Raw genomic sequence first — 23,457 nt, 5'->3', positions numbered from 1 at the left:
CTTTTCTTATGAACTTGGACTATTTACCATAAATGTCATGGCACCGTAAATATTTTTATAAAAACTAATTTTGTGCTTTACTTTTTGGGATATTTGATGTCAAAAAATTTCTTCCATGGAGAGTGTCTTGGGACTCTTAAGCTTTGAGCTTATTTTGTGTGTTCAGGTAGATTGATGAATTATCCCTGTTCTGACTCCTAATTCCTAATCAGGCTGATTGAATAATGTAAGTTTTTTTGTTGCTGTAAAGGCCCACTTTCCAGCAAAACATACATTTGAGGGATGACATTTAGAGCAATAATAGAAGACACATTAACCGACTGTTTTAGTCCAGATTTGATTGTATTTCATCATTTTGAAAGAATTAGGTCAGAAAAAGTTTAATAGCATTTCTTGAACACTGTATTTAGGCAAAATAATTCAACTAAGACAGTGATTTTGATCACCAAGACAAGTGGAATAGTTGCTGTCATAAGCATGATAATCATAATTAATTAATACTAATTAGTTAATTGGTTTTTAGGTCACAAAGACACATAATACCTTGAAATAACTTTTAAGCAAACTTGTTTCAAGCAGAGTGGTAGCAACTTGAGTTAACTGTAATGTCTGCATAGGTGAGAGTAAGACTTGCACTTCCTGCCAACCTTTTACATGTTTCCTTTTCTGTTTGGATTTATTTGTACAAAAGTAGAAGAGACGAAAGAAACCTGTCTGATTAAAACATTTTATGATTATTTAAGAAATAGGTGCAGCATTAGGCCTGGAAGGGGTTGGGTAATTTTCATTTTCAGATGTTTTGGGAGAAATTTTTGATTTTTTTTTTTTAATTCATAAATTTCAAGACAGAAAAAAACAATATTATTCCTCACCTAATTATAGTAATTTCCATTATGCATGTCAGAATAAGTATATGTCAGTGCAGATTGGAACAGACCAAAGAAGAATTTTATCCTACAGTATGTTCTGGTGAAGCAGGTTAATAATCTAGAAGAGATGCACAATAGCTTTGCAATTAGAATGCTGGATTCCTATGTAGGAGTAACAGGTTAAATTCCCAATATATTCTGTGTAAGCTGCTGTACTGTGTTCTTATGCAAGATACTTCATTCTCTTTGCCCCAATAAAGTAATCAAAGCCTCCTGGCAAAACACCATTTAAGGAGGCTGAACCAACCAAACCAAAATGTTATTCTGCATATGCAGTGGACAGCAACAATAAGTTGATCATCTAACATAAGAATGCCTTTTTACTGAAAGTAAAGACAACAATGCAGTTTCCTCAATGTTGAGTGCAGAGTTGCTTCCCTTACAGTATGCTTGTCTTCTTGTACAACAGCAAGAGATACATTTGCCACAGTGCTTGAATGTCATTTTAAGGAAATTTATCGTTTTTGCCAAGAAAAGGATAAATGGAACCCATTGTTACAGAAAGAGAATTTAATTGAATTTTCAGAAGGGAAATAGGCAATGTTTTAACACCCAAAATACAAAAAATCACAATTTAAAGAAGTCACCATGACCTACTTTCATGCTTCTGTGATTTTGTTCATTTTTTTTTTTGTCTTGCCTGCATTTAGCGGATGATGAAAGTGTTGTAGTTCCATCAGAATCAATAATATTAGGGTTCTGTGTCTTTAAATGAGATTTCTCCCATATTTGCTGTATTCAACTAAGACTTAATGACTAGATTGTGTATGACAGATTTCCCAGAATTTGCTTTCTTACATCGATAGCTTTTAACAATTGTGTGTCAGTACTTGTAGGTCAAACTGAATTCCAAATAACCTTACTGCAGTAATCAGATGCTTTTGATTTGAAGAGATTATACATATTCCCATGAGGCAACTGTTGGAAAATAATTGTTACAAAGTGATGACTTTAAGGATGTGGAGGCTACCCTCCCATCTGCTGAGAGGAATCTAGTCACCCTCAGTCCCTGACCAGTTTCATTACTATTGTAACTCATCTGGTTGATACATTTGTTCAATTAATCCTTTTTTTCTTTTTTTTTATGTATCTATTTGATACATTTGTTCAACTGGTCACTTCGTTTTATCAGTTAGAGGTTTATATACCCTATTGTTGCCTGTGCAGCCAGTATTGCAGCATTTAGTTTTCAAATGATATCTTTTTCTTGCAGCCTGGATTAGGTTAAATGGTGGGTAAAACATAATTATAGAAAACTATGTTTTAGATAGAGGTATAAACATTGAAATAACTAGAAATCTCCCTTGAATTTTTATTTCTATTACAAATGCTTTCAGTATTCTCTGTTGGAAAATAACTGTGCGATTAAATCTGATTGCAACATCTGCCTTTATAAAACTATTGTTTAATACCTGAAATTTGAATGATGTTAGCAGATTTCGTGTAAAAGATATCAGAAAAGTGAAAGAGAAATCATTTTCAAATAAACCTTAATTATTGGACAGTGAATTGGAGTTGATGATTCTTTATAGTAAACCATTATCAGGGCTTTAAATTGATGCTAGTTCTGAAATTGCTAGCTGAAAACAAAAGAACTACAAATTTGTAAGTGGTATTGTGTACATCTTTATTTTAAAATATGAAATATGCTATTGGCCATTGATTTTTTGCTGATGGAAAGCATTAGAACTATGAACACGCTACTTGTACTGACAAAAAAAATAGGCAATTTCTAGTTCAGATTGTTGACATAAATAAACCATCAAATTGTTGTGAATTGTTTCAGTTGTTTTAAGTTACTTTAAAGGTTCATCTACTGTTTTAAGTTATTTTTTATTCTGAAAATGATGTTTGAAAATTTGCAATATTTTCATAAGCTGACCATCTCAACTTTGTGACATTGACTTAAATCTCATTTATCACGGGAATCTGCATTTTATTGCAAAAGGTCGACGATGTCCAAAGATGTATTAAAGAGTTGTCATTTATTTCAAAACTTTGAAACTAAAATATTTAAAATTAGATTGATAAAAGCTTTGTAGCAGCAATGATTATCCATTTGAAAGATATTTTCATATAAAAATAAAGTGAAAATATTAATAATAATAATTAAAAAAACAAAGAACATGACATTAGAAGCTAAATTTGGTCTGCACCATTGACACTTATCTATCATCTTTGTCACAAGAAATTGTACACCTGTAGAGTGCACCATAAAAAGACCAGAAAGTAAAGATAAAAGATCAGTACAGTTGATTTTAGACAGATTGAATCAGTACATCCCAACTAATTTGCGGAATAGAGTATGCTTATGCCAAGAAGCAAGATTTCATTGCCTAACAAAAATGTATTGATTTTGATAAGCAGCTTGGAGGGGCCCCAATTTATCATTCATTTGTTGTGTATTATTCATCTGTTGTGTATCATTTATCTGTTCAGTATTATTCATCTGTTGTGTATCATGTTGTGTATTACTCATCTGCTATGTATCATTTGTCTGTTATGTATTATTCATCTGTTGTGTATCCATCTGTTGTGTATCATTCATCTGTTGCGTATCATTTGTTGTGTATTATTCATCAGTTGTATATCATTTATCTGCTGTGTATTATTCATCTGTTATGTATTATTCATCTGTTGTGTATCATTCATCTGTTGTGTATTATTCATCTGTTGTGTATCCATCTGTTATGTATTACTCATCTGTTGTGTATCATTCATCTGTTGTGTATCATTTATCTGTTGTGTATTATTCATCTGTTGTGTATTACTCATCTGTTGTGTATTACTAATCTGTTGTGTATCATTTGTCTGTTGTTTGCCCATTAACACAAGTTTGTTATTGCTACTCGTCCTAAAGTACTTGTTGGATTGTCATGAAACATCAATTACACATCACATTCATCCAGTCAGCTAGTTGGCCCTAAATAAAAATGGTGGTGCTCAACTTCCAAAATGGCCAGTTCTTAAAAATCTTGTTATAGCTACTTCTCCATCAACATGGCTTCTTTACTCAAAGACTTTCTGTGATGTCTATAGTAAAAGTTATACAGGCCATGTAAACCTTCAACACTTATTATTTCAGTAATGGGTGTCATGTTTTAGTATTTGATTCTACAGACCTTGAAATGGCGTTTACTTTATTTGGATCCTCATCCATTCGTGTTCCACATCCATGCCCCGAGAAATATGTATGGCAAAATCAGTACTAAAGTATGTAGACATTTTTGGATGAAATTAACTTAAAGGTACGATCCAGTACATAGGGATTTTTCAGAGATTTTTATAACATCTTTCGTAAAACACCAGATGCATTTTTTAATATATACATTAGTAAAAAAAATTGAAAAAATAATGTGTGAATAAAAGAGGGATATGTAATAATACAAAACCACATAAGTGCTTTGTTCTGAGTCGGGTAAAAGAGCCGGTTTGATATGGCATTGGAATATGTCAGGGCTGTCAAAAAATGAGAATTAATAATTACAGAATAATAATTTTACCTCCAGCCAATTTGTATAACAGTTGCATGAAACTTAACCATTGCTTTGTAAAATCATTGAGTAGCATCAGATTCAAATTTTATTGTCATCTGAGACTGTATTTTTGATCAGACTGTATTTTTGTATCAGACTATATGATATTAGATAAAGTAAGTGATACAGTGTTTGTAGTTGTTGCTGTAGGGTTTAACGCCATTTTTCAGCACAAGATAGGCTATACATGGTGACCAGTACAATTGGTGGATGAAGAACCCTGGAAAACCCAGAGAAGAACCACCGACCCATGAGAAGCAAATGCATTGTTTGGGAAAGTTGGCTTCAATAAATGATCAATTGTTAAGTTATGTAAGTCAATTGAGTGTTACTCTTGGGTCTCTTATTGTTATAATAATTATGTTCAAATGTTGTTGATATGTGAAAAGGTCAAGAAATGTATCATTAAGTCAGGTTCTTAGTAATAGTTGTATCATTTGAATTTCAGAAAATCCTAGTTCAAAAGTTACGCAAAGATCTTATAGCAGACAGAGAAAACAGAAACACTCCATCACCAAATGCTATACAGGTAAGACTCAGAAAACAGAAATACTCCATGATGATGTGCTATACAGGTAAGACAGAAAGAAAAACAAATTCATGTATCACCACATGCTATACAGGTAAGACAGAAAAAAACAGAAATACTCCATTACCACTTGCTATACAGGTAAGACAAGGGAAAAAAACAGAAATACTGCATCAACACATACTATACAGGTAAGACAGGAAACAGATACATTCCATCTTCACATGCTATACAGGTAAAACAGAAAAATCAAATACTCCATCAGAATATGTTATACAGGTAAGACAGAGACGACAAAATACATGCTATACAGTTAAGACAGAAAACAAATAATCCATCACCAAGTGTTATACAGGTTGTTGGATATGCAGAGAATGTATGCAGCATTCCCCATTATGACACTCTTTACAGTTAAAGACGGAGTGGGTGGGCAGGGGACTTCAAATAAGGCAATTTTCGGACAGTGCATTAAAAGATAAGAAACAAAGAAATTGACAGTTGTTGAGTTATTATGATTATAAAACAAGATTTTATCAGTTTTTGGGATGCCAGGATTAAACGTCTATTACATGTGGGGAAACATAATGAGAGGCTTGTTATTAATTAATAATGTTACTAAACTTCTCTTGTAACAAAAAAATCATCTACATTTTTGTAACACTGTTATCGTTTATTAAAGTTTATTTGGAGAGATTCTATGTTCAGTGTTGCTATGAAACAGGTTAGTCATTAATAGTACAGTAGAAGTTCAATTATTCGTCAGCGTGTGGGACCGAGACCGTGACGGATATGAGAATAGACAGATAATAGAATATGTACATTAAAACTATTATGCAGTAGATGGGGTCATCAAAAAATCCTAATATTGACATATGTTCATGTACCTGTTTTTAATAATTTGACGTACAATGCCCTGACAGTTAACAGAGACCGATAGTTAATAGGGTGATGGATAATTGAAGTTCTAATGTAATGGCAAAATTTGGCCTATATTTGACAGACTGGAATATTTATTTAAATAATCACAGTAATATTATGATGTGGTTGATATATACAGATGTTCTTTTATAATAATATTAAACTCATTTCCACACTATTCCCTTGTGAAGCATTTTGATTTGCTTATGTAGGGTACTGACCAGCAAATTACAAATTTCTTTTCTTTTTCTTTATTATTTTTTTTTTATTACATGGGGATGGATTTTTAATTCTGCATATTTTAATGGAGTTAATGCTTTCATAAACTCTGTGTGTGTGATTAGGATTTATAGCGAAGCTTTAACAATTTTGCAGTCATATCGCTACAATGTTTGCATTGTGGCAGTTTATAGTGATGTCTGGCACTGGAGCATCATGCTGCAGACACGTAGCATGTCCCACCCAGTCATATTATCCTGATACCAAGCCGACCAGCCCTAACACTAACCTCTTAATGCTGAGCGCCAAGCGAGGTAGCTGTACAGGTAAGACAGAAAAAAAACAGAAATATTCCATTACCTCTTGCTATACAGGTAAGACAGGGAAAAAACAGAAATACTCCATCAGCACATGTTATACAGGTAGGACAGAGAAAACAAAATACATGCTATACAGGTAAGACAGAAAACAAATAATCCATCGCCAAGTATTATACAGGTTATTGGATATGCAGAGAATAACAGTTTTGCAGTCATATCGCTACGATGTCTGCGTTGTGGCAGTTTATAGTTATGTCTAGCACTGGGGCATCATGCTGCCGACACGTAGTATGATGTCCCACCCAGTCAAGGTAGCTGTTAGTACCATTTTTGTAAGTATTTGATATGACTAGGCCGGGGTTTGAAACCCACGACCTCTCGCATCTGAGGAGGATGCTCTAACCACTAGGCCACTGGAGCGGTCTATTTTCATTTTCATAAACTGAGACTTTATGATGATGTAGTAAAGTTTATGGGTTAGAGAAGGGGTTGGGCTGTAAATCTTATTGTATTCTGCATTCAGACGTGTTTTGTGTTTTTCATTATAGTTTTCTTTGTTTTAGCCCAAACCAGCTGTTCCAGTACAGCAGAATACCTCAGATGTACATCCCACTGATTTGTCTTTGAAGACACAAGTATCAAATATACAGTCAGCAAAAACAGAACTCTGCTTACCACAGTCTGAAATTATCAATAAGCCCGATGTGCCAAGAAATGCAAATTCACCACCAATACGAGTGCCACAGTATACAGCCCATAAACCTTCTATACTACAGGTAAGGAGCCTTGTTATGATCAAAATCAATCTTTTTCCTTGTGCATCAATTGCTTACATCATAATAAAATTAAGATCTTAATCTGAGCTCATTTCAGACTTCCATCCCTAACATTCCAGGGTTTGAAAATGCATTATAAAGTTACTTATTTTTAACATTAAAAAATATTTACTATGGACTCCTTATAGTTCATGGTGACAATGGATGACTGTCTCAGTTTAGATGTAGAATGTTAATTTGCCAGAAAAATCATGGTCCAAGTGTGTTTTACTCAATTGACAAATCAGCCATGATTTCAGAGACTCATTACTTGTGAATTTTTATGTTTGGTCTGTATTGCAACTGCCCTTTTTAATGCTACCATGGTAATTGAGCTGTTGGAATGTTTAAGGAAGTTGGATGTTAAATCAAGGTCAGATATAACTGAAAAATGTCAGGAAAATCAGATCCTGACTACATATGAGAGTTGGCTGTTGTTTGGAGCCATCTGTTACAGGAGGTTGGACTGTGGTTGGCCATTGGTCTCTATTTTATTGAGAGGGTAAAAACTAAGGCAAAATCTGCATGTTCATATATGCTGGACAGACTGGGACCTTCATTTGTCTCAAGTGAATGACCTTATTTTTAACTCTGATACATTTCATTACCGCCAGAGACAGTGGCATATTGAGAATGATTTCAAATAATGGGAACTTTCTATACTTAGCACTGGTTGCCTTTAGCCAAGAGAGGACAATCAAGGGACATAACTCAAATGTTAATTCTTATAGAATATGATTAGACCTTATTGTGACTACCTCCCTTGAGTTAATTTTGATATTGATATAGTATTGTTAATGGTACAGAATCATTTCTGCAGATAATATTTCTCAATTATAATAGAAAGGAATTTTTCAGAATTTATTATTCAGGTTTGATTTATAGGACTATTGGTATTTGCTTTTTAGAAATAATAAGAGCATGAAATTAAAATCCAGCTGGATATTGTCATCCCTGTCTCTTGTTTGATCCAGTATCACCTGAACTATATAAGTCATCAGTGTTCTCATCATCTTAGTTTTGACTGTATAAGTCAACAAATTTAGAATGGAATATATTTGATAGGTAGGAATAGAAGTGAATGCAAATCAGTCTCTTAGGTATAGGAAACAGTATCAGGAAGAAAACAACCCAAATCAACCATTAATCAATGACCAGTGCTAAATTTCACTTGCTTCTTAACAAATGTGTGTCTTTTATAACTTGTACTTCAGTAACTTCTTACCTGATCCACTTAATATTTGGAATATAATATCATCACTTACTTCCCTTCTCTACATACCATTCCTGCCCCTGCCAGTCTGGGGTCATGGCATCAAGAATTATATTGTTTTAAAGATTTTTGTCAAAGTTTTCTCCAGCACCTATTTTAATTTTCTTATGTTTTCCTAACCCCATGTACCAATTCAAATCATAGAATATATAGCAATGCCACATATGCCTTTTCTCTCAGCATCACTTGTACTTCTGGGCTTTGTCCCAGAGTTGGGCAGTGGGATCAAGATTTATTTTAGCGATGCATTTTGGTGAAAGGTTTTAGTTAAAGTTTTTTCCATGACTTTTATTTCTGTAACCAGTTCATTTTATGTTTAAAATATAACATCATACACTGACATGATGGATCATGCTACTACTACCCTTGGTCAATTCCATGGGTGGGGCACAAAAGTTAATATGTAGAATATCTTTGGGTTACCCAGGGATGGCGCTGGCATTAATCAAGTTTTTGGCAATTTTGTTGCCAATTTTCAAAATATGTTGCCATTTTCATAATACAGTACTACCCGTTTATCTCGATATCCCTGTTACCTAGGTAATATTGTCAACTTCAGTGGACATAGAGATAAATGGGGGAGGGCTACACAAATCACATTTCGCATACAAGTGAAATTTATAAGAGGTGACCTGATGTTAGTGAGTAGGATTTACAGTGAGAGAAAACAAACAATTGAAACTTTGATTAACTGAAGGCAACACTAATCTGAAATACATGTGTGTATTGAGAACTTACAATTGTGTTGAAGAATCCATAATGCATAAAGTACTGTACATGTATATGAAAAATCCTTAAATTCAAGTATTGATCAATTGTTAGAAATTGTATATATCATTCACATCACTTTGGAAAGCACAACGAACTTTTATGTAAAAAAATTCAGTGTGATATTCAGGGTTGCGAATAGTGCTTGGCTTTATATTTGTTTACATGCCTCATGTACATGGCCTAGATTTTGGTCAGCTGGAAACAGCTAACATGTTGCCGAGGAAGCCTCAGGAGATATGGCATTTAACAAAGAAATGAAAACACATGAACAAAATATAAAGTTTATCAATCATCTTTGCGACCAGATATGTATATGGTTTCAAAAGATTTGAAATTTAATTTGTGTTTTATGCCACCTGTGATAACAATCTTGAGCCTAAACAATTTTCACACAAAGTAGAAAACTTTCACAGCCTAATAAAAGTGTTGAATCACTTTGGAAAATGCAACAATCAGTCAGCTGCCATTGCTTTTATTTATGTTTAGTGATGACTTCCTTTGATGAAATGTGCTTTGTTTTTATTGAAGTCACCACTAAATGCAAACCTTCGAGGACCAAACAAATGCCTGTTATTATTGCAGTGGTAACATCAAATAATTGGAGTAGAGCATTGATTGAGGCTGATTTGTTTTCTTCTTTTCATTTACTTAGTATTTATATAGAACAGTCAGTGCTTCAGAGGTAATCAGTTTTCTTTGAATTTTCAGCAAAACTATTTTCTGGGGGTACATTTAAATAAACCCACAAAAAACATGACTATTTGATTGCTGTCATTCCTGCTCCTGTCTTTCGAGGTTAATTGATTGTAGCTAATTCGTTATCATGACTATCTGAGTGTATCAGAGCTTACAGTACCCAGGCCAGGTGTCTGCATAATTGGATTGTGATGTAAAAATGCTCTGTTAAGGTTGTTTGTCAGTATGAACAAATAATTTGTTGATGTAACAATAGATAGCTCCCAGTGCATTTTATATCCATGTTTGTGGCTTCCTTTCATGGTGCCTTTGAATTTCTCCACCACAAATCCAAGATTGTATATACAAGTTTAAACAGCTGAAAAATGTTGCAAAATTAATCACCAGATGGTATATTTTGTCACAGATAGGTTTAAAAAATCACAATTTGCTAAATTGGCAAAGCCCAGTGCCATCCCTGGTTACCCTTTTGATTCCATCTCTAAATTTGTTTTAATTTACTTTATATCCATTCTAATTGTAAATTTGGAATAGTGTATGGTCCTAAACAACACTTACATCCTATTCTGTTTTTGTTCTCTCTGCAAATGTCATGTTTTATTGTTTGATATTCATATAACCACTCACTCATTTTATTTGATAGTTGTTGTTCTGAGTAGGGCCACATATGCAAGATGTATGGCGCTAGGTCTGAAGTTTGATATATTTCTTTGTTTGTACATTTACTTTTTTGCCCCATATTTGGAATAAATAAGAACATATATATATCCCTTACTTCATGAAGCATTTGTGCCTTTCAATTTTGCAACAAGTCAGGGCAATAGGGTCATGTGTTATGCCCTTTAATATATCAAAATCCAGTGACCATGACATCAGTTAGAGAGCTTTATTTTTTGTTTTTTTCTATTATTACTTTAGGGAAGTAAACAGACTAGTTTTAAGAACCAAGTATTACAACCTGGCATGGAACCTACGTCAGGAAATCAATCCTACAATGACAATCACATCAGGGATATACGAAAAACAGTGGAGAAAAAACAGGTGTCTCCAGAAGAGAAAATGGTAATTATGTCAATTTTCAGATGAGACAAATATGTCAAGACCTATTTGATTAAATTTGGTAGAATGCATTAACATTTTTCTTTTTTCTCTTTTTCATTATGAATTAAATTGATCTTTGAAGATTATGCTTTGCTTGCAAAGTCAGCATAAAATATGATTATTGCTTTTCTCATGTTTTATAAGTGACAGCATTTTTATCAACATGAAAAGTTTCCTTTGTGTTAGTTTTAAATCCTTTCCTGCATAGTATCTACGGATAATTTATCATTGGAATCATCCCAAGTAATTCTGCTATACATTTTCAGAATTAATTTTATTGTTTCAGCTCAGTGTGATGTCTTTACCACCAGTGATATATATTGTTGTGATTGACTTGTTTAGAATTCAGATGAGAAAAAAAAGGATTGTGATGACAACAGTATTTGTATAATGCCTTTATATTGCTTACATTAGAATCCTAAAATGGTCATGTTGCAAAATTTATTTTTTAAGTTTTATTTCCCCAAAAAATTCATTTGTAAAGCTTTTCATCTTATCTGGCAAATTACAATAATCTGATCAAGAATTGATGATGCATTATTTTCCTGGAGCATTCATTTGAAATGTATATCATTGAATTCTAATCTCAAGTTCTTCATAGACATATTAAGTGTCAAATTCTTTTTTTTATCCATAGCACAATCAGGACTTTATTAAACTGAAGAAAACAATAATACTTTGTAAAATTTGTCACTGTCATTATAGACATCAGAGTTTCTGTTTAAAAATGCAGTTGTTTTGTTTGGAGGGCTTGGTTGTAAAAATATTAGGGGAGATAATCATGCTATTAGCTTTTCCCAGGGATAAAAATTTGAGTTTTGTCCCTTGACCTTATATTTGTTCAACAATGACTAATATATTGTGCTATAGTGCCTTACAAGTGACATGAAGGAATTGAAATACAGCCGAAGAAAAGGAAATATTTCAGATACCAGAATATGATTTCATTGTGACAGATAGTTTGACAGTGCCTTGTTAGTTGATGGATATCATATATGCAAACAGTGACATTTTTCCAGTCAAAATAAACATGATAGTTGGACATAAGTATTAGTTGCCAATGCAAATGGTGTGCATTCTGTAAAAATGAACAAACTGACTGGACCTTATATCCCATCCTAAGATAACTGATATTTTACAGATTGCTTAAAGGAAATGATCTTTTACTTGGGGGAGGGGGCTTAGATTTTCTTTCCAATTATTTTTTTTCTGCTTATACCTCAGGATAATTGTTTTTAAACTAGTGGATATATTTAGTTTTTTTTCTACAAGACAGAGCAAAAATTTATTTTTCAAGCTATTTAGTGGTCAGAATTTTGTTACTTTCTCCCTTCTAAAAATTCAATGGTATGTCTCATATATGACTGGGGTTCTATTGCAAACATGTATTTTGTGCTTATGGCTAGAGCACTGAGTTGGATTCAAACAACTGTACTGCAAGTTGAAACTAGATATTATATTCCAAATTATTCAGATTCATTGAAATAACAGATAAACTGATTTACTTTTCAGACTTCGTTAACTGTATTAAGATTCTGCATTCAGTTATATTTCTTGGACACTGCTAAACTGTTGAGTAATTTATTTTTCTTAAAGGCTTCATTCTTATGGTGGGGTGTGTGGAGGGGTATACTAGAATCCTCATGTTCATCCATCTGTCTATCCTTCTATCAGCCACACAGTATTGTGAATGCAGTTCTTGCAGATTGCCATGAAACTTGGTAAATAATGTAACCATCATATGAATATGTGCTTATCAACAAATTTTTGCCATTGTTTACTTGCAGTTCATTGTTGTGTATGAGAATGTTTTATAATTAGTCCCACATTTTTCGTAGGATTGCCATAAAACTTGGTAAATGTTTTGGTCATAATCTGAAAATGCACAAATGTTGGTAAATCGTTTTGCTCCTACAAATTCTGTTGTTATCCATATTGTTTTACAGCAGAATGCAATGTATGACAGAATCTTTGAATACAATTAGTCTCAGTTCATCATTACACTTTACACTTTTTATGCTTATCATTTGAAGAGGTCAATTTCAACAAATAACTATATTTGTGTAATGTGTAGCTCTACTGGTCATAGACCAGAAGGGTTTATGGGATGGCCTGTTGTCTATCATACATCCAGTGTCTGTTTATTATTGTTACTTCTGCTACTATTTGGATGATGCCATCAAACTTGACACACACATGATCCCAAGTTATTACATCTCCTTCTGAACAGATAGTCATATCAACACAGGGTTGTCATCTAAAGACTTGTTATAATTTCTAGTTTGTTTGAAATGAAAATAGTTCCAATCTGATACCCTCAGTGGTTGCCTTGGACCATCCTGAAAATGTCACAGCACCTCATGAATAGAAAGTCATATAAACATATTTCCACCACAAGTCTTCTTATGATGTTTAGTTGGTCCTAATGAAACTGTACTGATCTATCCTTCATCTTGAAAATCATGTTATGGCTACTGCTTGATAGATGGTTACGTCAAAATGGAATTTTCAACAACAACTCCTAATGATGTCTTGTTGGCCTTATTTGAAAATTGTGCCTCCCTGACATCCAGTTTGGCCATGGCAGTCATCTTGAAAATCTTATCACTACTTCTCTTGAGCAGATTGTCTTATCACCAGAAGACTTCTTATCATGTCTGTGTGTCCTGATTGATAAAGATTCTGATCTGAAATATTGTGTGGCTGCTGTTGATCTTGACAGTAATGTTGTCACTTCTGTTTTTTAATGGATGGTCATATCGAAATTGGAGTTTTCACCAAATGACTTTTATTGATGACTGGTCCTAAGCTGTAAGCCATAGCCATCTTGAAAATCTTAATCTTGGCCGGTAGGGTGTGATTCCCTTTGAGGAAGTCTTATTGTTCAGGGTATTTTCCCCGTCGTGGACCTAAGAATACAACTCTTGATGCAAAATTCTTCCACTAATGAAAAGTCCAAGAATTGTAAAGATGTTTAGAAAAGGTAGAGGCTGATGGACTGACAGTTTTCATCAGAATTAATCAATATGCCAGGAATAGATGTCATACAGTGTAATAGTAATGTTATTTGTACAGGCTAACAAAGAACACATGACTGATGACAGAAAAGAAACCAGGACTATTGACGGAAATTTAATATGTCTGCATACTGATAAGTGAACTTCAATTATTTAAAAATAATGCTTGTATAAAAATAAAGGTAGAAGCAGTCATCAAACATATTTGAATACGTTTGCTTTTGCCTACTGGAATAAATAAATGATTCATTGGTTTTAAGCTCAGTTTGTTTAAAATTCAGTGATGGTATGACCAGTCCATCATATATACATAGTGATATGTCATGTTCATTATTCACTGGATACTTAAGAGGAGGTTTTGAAAAAGATTTATCAATATGAATGATTAGTCATATTGGGAGGAAGTTTGTAGCAAATTCAAACCTGTTTTCAGACTTTTTTTGCATTAAGTATTTGAAATAAATGATAAGCGTATTTTCCTTTTATGACTTCAGTATATATTTTGTAAAAGTCAGTTTACCCAGGCAAGTTGATTGGAAAATTTAAGTTGAACTTGGGAAATATGAGCATTCACCAAGTATAACATCCCAGCATGAGTGATAAACAATGAGAAAATAATATGTGTGATATTTTAAGGAAATCATGTTAAAAAATTTTAAACTTTTTATCTATTTATCTTTGTTGGCACCTTAGAACACTACACTGATAATTAAAGTTATCAAAACATGTAAATAATATATGTAGATAGATATGAAAAAGTTAGGTTGCATGTAGAGAAGAGCAAATAAACATGTGCATGTATATTAATGGATAAGTAGAAAAGAGTTTGGAAATAGTTTTAAGAGAGAGTGAGAGAGAGATTTATATGAAAGATTAAACAACCAATAACAGAACTTCATTAATTTAATTTTAATCATATTTTAATGTAGAAAATTTTTTTGATCTGCTTTTCCAACAAGTTCATATGATTATGCAGATTTATGTATCCATTCTATAAAAAAGTCAAGATAAAAATGACTCAGTCACTAAAGTACTCCATGAATGATTTAATGCTTTCACTCTCATCTTTTTTCTTTTTTACACCTTTATCTGATTCTGATTCCACATAATCTGTTATCATCGAGTCATATCGAAATTGGCAACATGCATTCAAATATTTGACAAGATGACTTATGAGAATGATTTGAAAACATTTATTTTTATACATTTGTTTGTATAAGTATGAATTGGTCTCCTGTAATTATCACAAAAACAATGAAATCCTGATGGTGGTTTATTGCTTGAAATGAGTGCCTTTTATTTCCAAACTGCCAGTAAAAAAAGTAGTTACATTATTAATAATTAATACCTTACATTAACATTGGTGACATGCATCAAAACTATCTTTGACAAGCTGATTGTATACAACCGGTAAGCTGATAAACTGCCAGATGCTAACTTTAGCATGTCTAAGGACATGAAAGTCGACAAATCCCAGATATGTACATATTTTATGATTAAAGTGTAACTTTTAAGATAAAACAGAAATATTTTTTTTCCTGTTGTGATTACTTGCTTTAAATAGTAAATATTCACATTATCGCATCTGAACTAGAAAATGTGACACTCCTTCTGATATTGACTGTAACATAGAATGACATGTCATAGGTCAGTGCTGTCCAACCCGAGGGCCACATGCAGCCTGTGGGCTGATTATAAATGGCCCGCCAGAGCTCGAGCAGCTATATAGTCGTTGCTTTTCATTTTTCTGCTGTGGCCCTCTGCTTCATGAAAAACATTTGTCAGTGGCCCATGGTGTCAAAAAGGTTGGACAGCACTGTTGTAGATCATAAATTAAACGAATCTGGATCAGTTACATACAAGAAGAATGTGATACATATAGACACTAATAATGCTGATAAGCATATTATGGCAATATTGCATGGTATAAAACTTGCAGAAGATGAAGTATTATGAACTAAACATGTCCCCTTGTTGGTAAAATAGTTCACACAGACCTCGAGATTGATATATTTTACCCATACCAACAACATTAAAAAGATTTATTGAAACTCTCTCCCTCTCTCTTTCTCTCTCTCTCTTTTTTTTTTTTTCTTTTTTGGGGTTTGCCCATGGGCAAGCACCTTGCAAACTTTAGCTTGCCCAAACAGAATTTTTAGCTTGTCTTGGGAGTTGGCAAGTGTATTTTTAAATCCTTGATCATAAGTGTCTCTTCCTTTTTGTGACATAATTGTATTTTAATTTCATCCCCAGTTTTGATACCAAAGTTTGTTTTTTGCTCAGTCTGACCCCCAGTCTTGACACCAAGGAGATTTTTGACTCTCAGTCTTGCACCCGTAGGGGATGCACTGGTATGTTACGGTTGGGTCTCAGAAATATTTGAAGGGTTGGGCCATGAACATTAAGTAGTGACCTCACTTTGATCTTTGAGCGCAGTCATGCCAGGTTGAACAGCCTCCTGCCTGACCTGGTGTGCAGATATATGCCATCAGTGGACGAGTCCAAGGTGTAGGACAGGAGCAGGGAGAAGAAGATCCTAAAAAGGGTCAGCACCAGCACGCATCCCTGCTTCAAGCTGACCTGTGTAGCCCCTTCTCTATGCCTATCGGGTGGGACTTATAACCCGTAGACTGCCAGCATCCTTGCTTTTGGGGTCCAAAGGAATGCTGAGCATGACATTTGGCACCACTTTGGATGCAGGAGCTGCTGGAAGACAGTCATATTTGACACCCAGCCACCTTAGTGGCTCCACTCCGGATTTTCTGAATCGGTTTACTCCCGTAGCCTTTCCTTCTCCCGAAGATATCCACAAGGCAGTGGAGCCATCACCCAGTAGCTGGGATTTGGTGGGTTTGGAATCAGAGTTTCCTTCTCCTAGAAAAACTGCCTGACAAGGCTAACAAGCTCCATCTGTCTGGGTTTGGAGTCAAGAGTTTTCCTTCTCTTAGACTGGCTGCCCGCCAAGGCTGATGAGCCCAGTCTGCCCACCCAGTTATACTGCCAGGCACTTGGTCATGCCACACAGCAAGCTCTGTGAAAACAAGGGGCCCAGCATGAAGGTGCTGCTGTGGACACAATAGTGTAGGAGAGGCCATATGCAAAAGTAACCTCCTGCCCGGCAGCGTCCTCTCCATATATATATATATATATATATATATATATATATATATATATACACATACATACATACATACATATATATATATATATATATATATATATATATATATATATATATGGTCTAGGAAAGGAGGTATATTATGCCACCATTAATGGATGATTAGATGATGTAACAACTAGGTGCTCAAAGCATTTCTATCCATCTACAGTTTCAGTATGTGTGAATTTGCATTCAGAAGCTACTAGCAAGTGAACATATAAGGCCCATTTAACATATAAGGCTCACTTAAGGCTTGTTAGAGTTTTAAGTTTGAGTTTCTTGTTTCATTGTTTTGAGATAATAGTGCCAGATGATGTCAGAGCACCTGTCCAGTAGATGGCAGATGACATGGAAGTTGTAAGAGGATATGGAAAATAAATTCTCAAAACAGTAAAAAGTTTTGCATATTTACTATCATAGTGTCAGATTAGAACGTTTAAGAGAAGAAAGTATCAGGTGTGATATATTCACATCATAGTGTCAAAATAGAAAGTTTTTAGCAGAATTTGCATCCATTAGAGAATTGACAGACAACTGTTTGGATAAATACAAGCATCCTCCAAGCTGAACACTCTTATTCTGCCATCTGTGCTTTAAACCAAAATGACCAGGAATGTGGTCATGGTATGTTGTGTGAAAGGTCTTATTTGGGGGAGACATTGAGATTTGATTTCTGCTTATCTTTATTACCTTAAAGCAGCATAGATTTGAAATATTTTTTGCACTGTCTCCATGTCTACATACATATTTTTAAAATTGTACAGTTTATGGTTTGTTTTGAAGTGTGTAATTTATTTACATCCACAGAATTAAGTGATCTTTGGAAATATCTTACTCAGTAGCCACCAATTTTAATGTAATTTTTTGTGTACATTGTCTCCTTGGCCTAGATGTATCCTTTATGGATTTTGTCCTGTCATCTCCAATTTTTTTTTATACCCACCAGAGGATATTATGTTATGATGATGTCTATCTGCACAGTAACTTAAGTTCTATATGAGGCACAGGGCCACCAATTATACAGAGCAACTTAGGAACGGTAATAGTGGCATAACTTTACTAATCTTGAATCTTATTTCATCCAGTCTTATGCTTGATATGTTACAGAAGTTGGAGTTCATGGCCTGTATAGATCTAGTTACTCCAGACACATTAAAAGGTAAGTTTTTACACCTCGTCCAGACACATTAAAAGGTAACTTTTAACCAATTGAAACTGGGGTATCTAATGTCTTCCTTGCTTATATCTGTCTACCTATTGCATCTTGATATCATTTGTATGTTGCTTTTCGAAGGATGAGTTGGAGGATGCTAATATAAACTGATGGTTCTTTTTTTTTCATTTGATTTTAACATGTAAAATGTGTTCATTCCAGAAGGTATGAAGAAGTAAATTATCATTACAACCAGTACATCAGTACTTACCTACAATAACCTAATTTCAAGTGTAGCTACTAAATTTTGCTGTTTCCTTATGAAAAACCGCTGTGCATCTTGTTTCTTTTACAGACCTGTTTCCTCACCTATGTTTAATCTTTTAAGAAATCTGTTTCCTCACCTATGTTTAATCTTTTAAGAAAAACAAGATTGTGTCTTTTTGATTTGGGAGATAAATTGATTTGGGAGATAAATTGCACACATGAATTTCACAAAATAGATAGACAGTGAATAAAAGTAGGTATTCAGTTGTTTACAAGCAAGTCCCATTGTAAAATCTTTTGCTTTTGCAAATTTCTGTAGTCTGACATTAACATTTATTTGATGCCACATTGTTCATATTCTAATCAGTTTTGTTGGCAGTGAGTTTTAACTAATGTTCCAATCAGAATGGTTTGTCCAATGATATATAATTAGCTTGCATATGTAGTGCTACCTGTACTGTTTAAGATTAATAATAAAATTATTATGACCTCATCAATATTCAGGAGTCTTATAGTAATCACCTTTCCATCTCTTTATCAGTCCAACCATTCATGTCTTTTAACTACCAGAGCTATGTAGCCATTGCATATAATTGCATGACATTGATATGGGAGGTGAATTGCCTATGACATGTAGATCTGAATTAAAGAGCAGATTATTGTAACCTTCAGTTCTCAGTAACACATTCAACATTTTCTTGTGTAATATTTTGTGCACATTGTGTTGTCTTGGCCTACATGTACCTTTTATGAATTTTGTCCTGCCAACTCCATGTCTTTTTGTACCCACCATAAGGCAGAACATATGTTACAATGATGTCCATCCATCTGTCTGCACAGTAACTCAAGTTCTACATGATACACAGTTAGGAAACTTTGTGGATAGTTTGCAATTGGTGTAAGGAAGAACTTTGTTGATTTTGGATTTAAAAGTCTCAAAGTCAAGATCCCTGTGACTGAAACAAAGAAAAATAGTTTCTATGCTATCATGTGAGTTTTCCCCCATCTACAGTTGTGAGACTTTGTGGATAGCTTTACTTGGGGTCAGGAAGAATGCTATTAATGTTAGGGTCAAAGGTAAAGGTCACTATGACTGAAAGAAGAAAATTGGTTTCAACACTTGAATTATTCATCATTTACAGTTATGTAACTTAAAGACGGCTTGAACTTAGAGAACCCTACTGATTTTGGAGTCAAAAGTTCAAAGGTCAAGATCACTAAGAATGAAAGGCTAAAATGGTTATCACACAATAACATCATTTCTACATCATATACCTACATTTTTTGGTTTGCTTACACTTGTGGTAAAGAAAAAGGTCAAATGGCAAGGTCACTGACTGAGAATAGAAAAATGGTTTCCACTTGGGGTCAGGGTTGCTGTCATTCACAGTTTCTGCACAAACATTTCATTTGTCTGCATGGAGGACTATTAAACTTAGGGTGGGCATACATTGTGCCATGGACAGTGATCTTGTTGGATAGAGGTATTGCCCTTGACAAATAACTTCACATATTCACATGATATGTTACTTGTAACTGGCATGGCTTGAGAACATCCAGTGCATTCAGATGCAGTTTAGTATCAGAATTGTTTCATACACCTAGATGTACCATTTGTAGCTTTTGTTCAGTCATCTATAGTTTTTAAATGTATTTGAGTTATGGCTCTTGTGAGTTAACTTCATATGTTCACATGGGATGTTGCTTATAGCCAGCATTACCTCAAGAACCATTCAGTATGAAATTTAATTTGTACATTGCCTCATACACTTTTAAGTGTATTTGATGAGTTTGGTTTGTTATTTTAGGCATGGTTATGCTCATTGTTGGTTACATTCTTCTATTCAAATGGAATCATTGGACATTACCTTTAGAAAGAGGACCGCTCCGGTGGCATAGTGGTTAGAGCATCCTCCTCAGATGCGAGAGTTTGTAGGTTCGATCCCCGATCAAGTCATACCAAGACATACAAAAATGATACTAACAGCTGCCTCGCTTGGCACTCAGCATTAAGAGGTTAGTGTTAGGACTGGTAGTCCTGGTGTCAGGATAATGTGACTGGGTGGGACATCATGCTACATGTCTGCGGCATGATGCCCCAGCATTGTTAAAGCTATGTTAAAAATCCAAATCATACACATACACCTATAGTAAGTATAGCTTAAGAACCAGTCAGCATGTTCTGATCAAATTTGATAAGAATATTTCCTCTTAGACATAAATTTATATGGAAGTTGTTTGTAATCAGCATAGCTTAAGAACCATCCCAAATATTCTGGTACAATTTTGATGTGCTCATTGTTTCATAGACCTGTGTGTATTCTCAGCTATTCTGTTTTGAACATAATTATGGCTCTTGTCAATGAACATTATATTTTTATCTCTACATGGGATGGACCTTGTATGAGTGAAAAGTTGGATGAGTTGGATTTCAGGCATTCCATATCATCTTTTAAATGAGTCCTGGCCACTGCATGCCCATCTCCAAACGTTCTAAGCACAAGTTGTTCTGGTTAAGGTGTACGAGGCAAATTATATTAAGTATGACCTTGAGTGATTGACCCACCACTAATAGCTCATACCATGAATAAGATCCTCAGCAGATAAACAAGTGATGAACTTTTTCTTTTAGAATTACAGTCAAAACGGTCAGAAAGGAAAAGAAGGAGCACAGCCAATCCACAGTTTACCTATGGATTTGAATTAGATGTAGGTATATATTGCATGCATGTATCAAGACTAAACATCAAAGAATTGGATTTTTCAGCTAACAGAAGGGAAAATTTTAGTTCCAGTGTAAGAGTGCCATTTAATACAGTATGTACGCATTCAAGTACAAACAGTAAAATGTACCATCAGATCAAAGTTTATCATATTCACTTAAAAGTATTAGTAAAATTAACAGTGCAGACCAGTCTTATTCAACAAGACCTCTTGCATGATTTCATGAGATTCTGCCATATCATATTTATGTTGATAATCATTCTAAAGAATAAAGGAGACTGTGGCATCTTGTGAAAAAAAAGTTTTTCTTGTAATGCTAAATGATTTTTTTTTTCAAAAATTAGAAAGTGATTTAATTGGTTGATGAAATGAATTGGTGTCTTTCATTATTGTGATGATAAGATGACCTATTACATGAACATGTATGTTTCCTTTATCTGTTTGCATCAATAGCTGTTTTTAAAGTAGTATTAAATTATGTTCCTTTATGCTTTCTTTGTAATCATAACTTGAACAAATTTTAGCAAAATCCCTTCTGTTGGCAATAGACATAAATTAAATTTCTACCAGACCCTCCTTATATGGCACAGATCTCACATAGACTGGTGTCCAATCATGGTCTGATTTTCCATTCTCATCATAACATGACTATTTTTTTTTTTTGCAACACTGTAGTTTGTAACCCAATCTGCTACTTACTAAAGAAAAGTTGCTGTTGTTGTAGGGTTTAACGCCATTTTTCAGCACAAGATAAGCTATACATGGCGACCTGTATAATTGGTGGAGGAAGAACCCAGGAAAAACCACCAACCCACGAGAAGCTACTGCCAGGCTTTCTCACGTACCCATGTTAACTGAGCCTAAGACTCGAACTCATGCAGACAGAGGTGAGATGGCAGTGATCCGTAATGGTGAGCGCTTTAGACCACTCGGCCATGTGGGGCCCACCCTAAAGAAAAGCACAGTATTGCTAAATTTATATGAAAATTCTTTCTGCTCATTTCAATTTTAAATCAGCCTTCAAAATCAAAAGGCAAGCAATGTCATATCCATTTCAACCAAGTGGACAACTTTGCTAATGTTTAATCCATATCATGAATTTGGGCCCAAAAATAAGTCTTGTTGATCAGAACTAGCACCATCCATATGCATTCTGAGGTGCCCGGTTCCTCTATTTTTGAAAAGGGATGAACACCATTGAAATGACCCAATTAGCTAAGTGGTAATTTATCCGAAGCTGACCGAAAGGTATGAAACAGCCCACTCATTAAAACATGAACTGTTTCATGTACCAAGAAATTTTAGCCCATGACAGATCATTGTAATCAACTAATCACCTGGATTAAGATGTCATATTATTATATGCTCATTTTTTTCTCTGTTAACTTTACATTGTTAGAATCGTGCAATATTACCAGATACTAAACTTGTTCAAAAGCACATATTAAATTCATGTGCATAAAGGAACTACTTTCTTTTGTAAACAAACAGTGGGTACAGATGCCAGCACTTTTGATTTGTAGACAAATCATGTACACTCGCATAGTAGGCACTTTACATTGTGGTTGTTTAAATTTGTTTCAGACTGAAGTAAAGCAGTTATTTCGTGGACTGCCACATACCAGCTACTTTGGCACATTCCACGTTAACTTTTTTTATTCAGTGTTTCGGATTTAGGCTAGCTATACAACAGATGCAAGAAAGGGTCCTTACAAATAACATATAAGTGATAAGGCATATACTGTCTTCTTTAGCTGGTGATAAGAAGTTTTACATCCTGAATTTCCTCAAAATGTACTTTCTTACTTCTGCAAATCCGAATTACATGAGCCATGTTATAGGTTCTCAATCTTGATTACACATTTCGAAATTGTACTGTAATTTTTAATATAAGTGCAGTTACATCCTCCTTACTACACTCGAAATGAGCATTAAATTCCATGGCGTCCTTTTGATAATTACAGTTGGAAGACTTCATATTTTTCCCACATTATGATTTGAAACATTTAGTGACAGAAACAGAAATACA

The 23,457-nt window shown here is 34.2% G+C and overlaps 1 protein-coding gene across 5 annotated transcripts in view; it reads left to right on the top strand.

Annotated features, from left to right (window-relative positions):
• The window catches only part of LOC149785163 (PHD finger protein 21A-like), a 47,976-nt gene that overhangs the window by 3,082 nt on the left and 21,437 nt on the right, over window positions 1-23,457 (top strand). For all 5 annotated transcript variants that reach the window (XM_089978951.1, XM_089978952.1, XM_089978949.1 and 2 more), the window contains exons 4-8: window positions 4,914-4,994; window positions 7,015-7,227; window positions 10,925-11,068; window positions 18,392-18,443; window positions 21,337-21,413. In XM_089978951.1, coding sequence (XP_089835077.1) covers window positions 4,914-4,994; window positions 7,015-7,227; window positions 10,925-11,068; window positions 18,392-18,443; window positions 21,337-21,413 — 567 coding nt within the window. The remainder of the gene's footprint in view (window positions 1-4,913; window positions 4,995-7,014; window positions 7,228-10,924; window positions 11,069-18,391; window positions 18,444-21,336; window positions 21,414-23,457) is intronic.

The sequence above is a fragment of the Sinohyriopsis cumingii genome, chromosome 13 (assembly GCF_028554795.1).
Source record: "Sinohyriopsis cumingii isolate HCF-2022 chromosome 13, ASM2855479v2, whole genome shotgun sequence".
Classification (NCBI taxonomy): domain Eukaryota; kingdom Metazoa; phylum Mollusca; class Bivalvia; order Unionida; family Unionidae; genus Sinohyriopsis; species Sinohyriopsis cumingii.
This window is presented reverse-complemented; position numbering and strand designations above follow the sequence as displayed.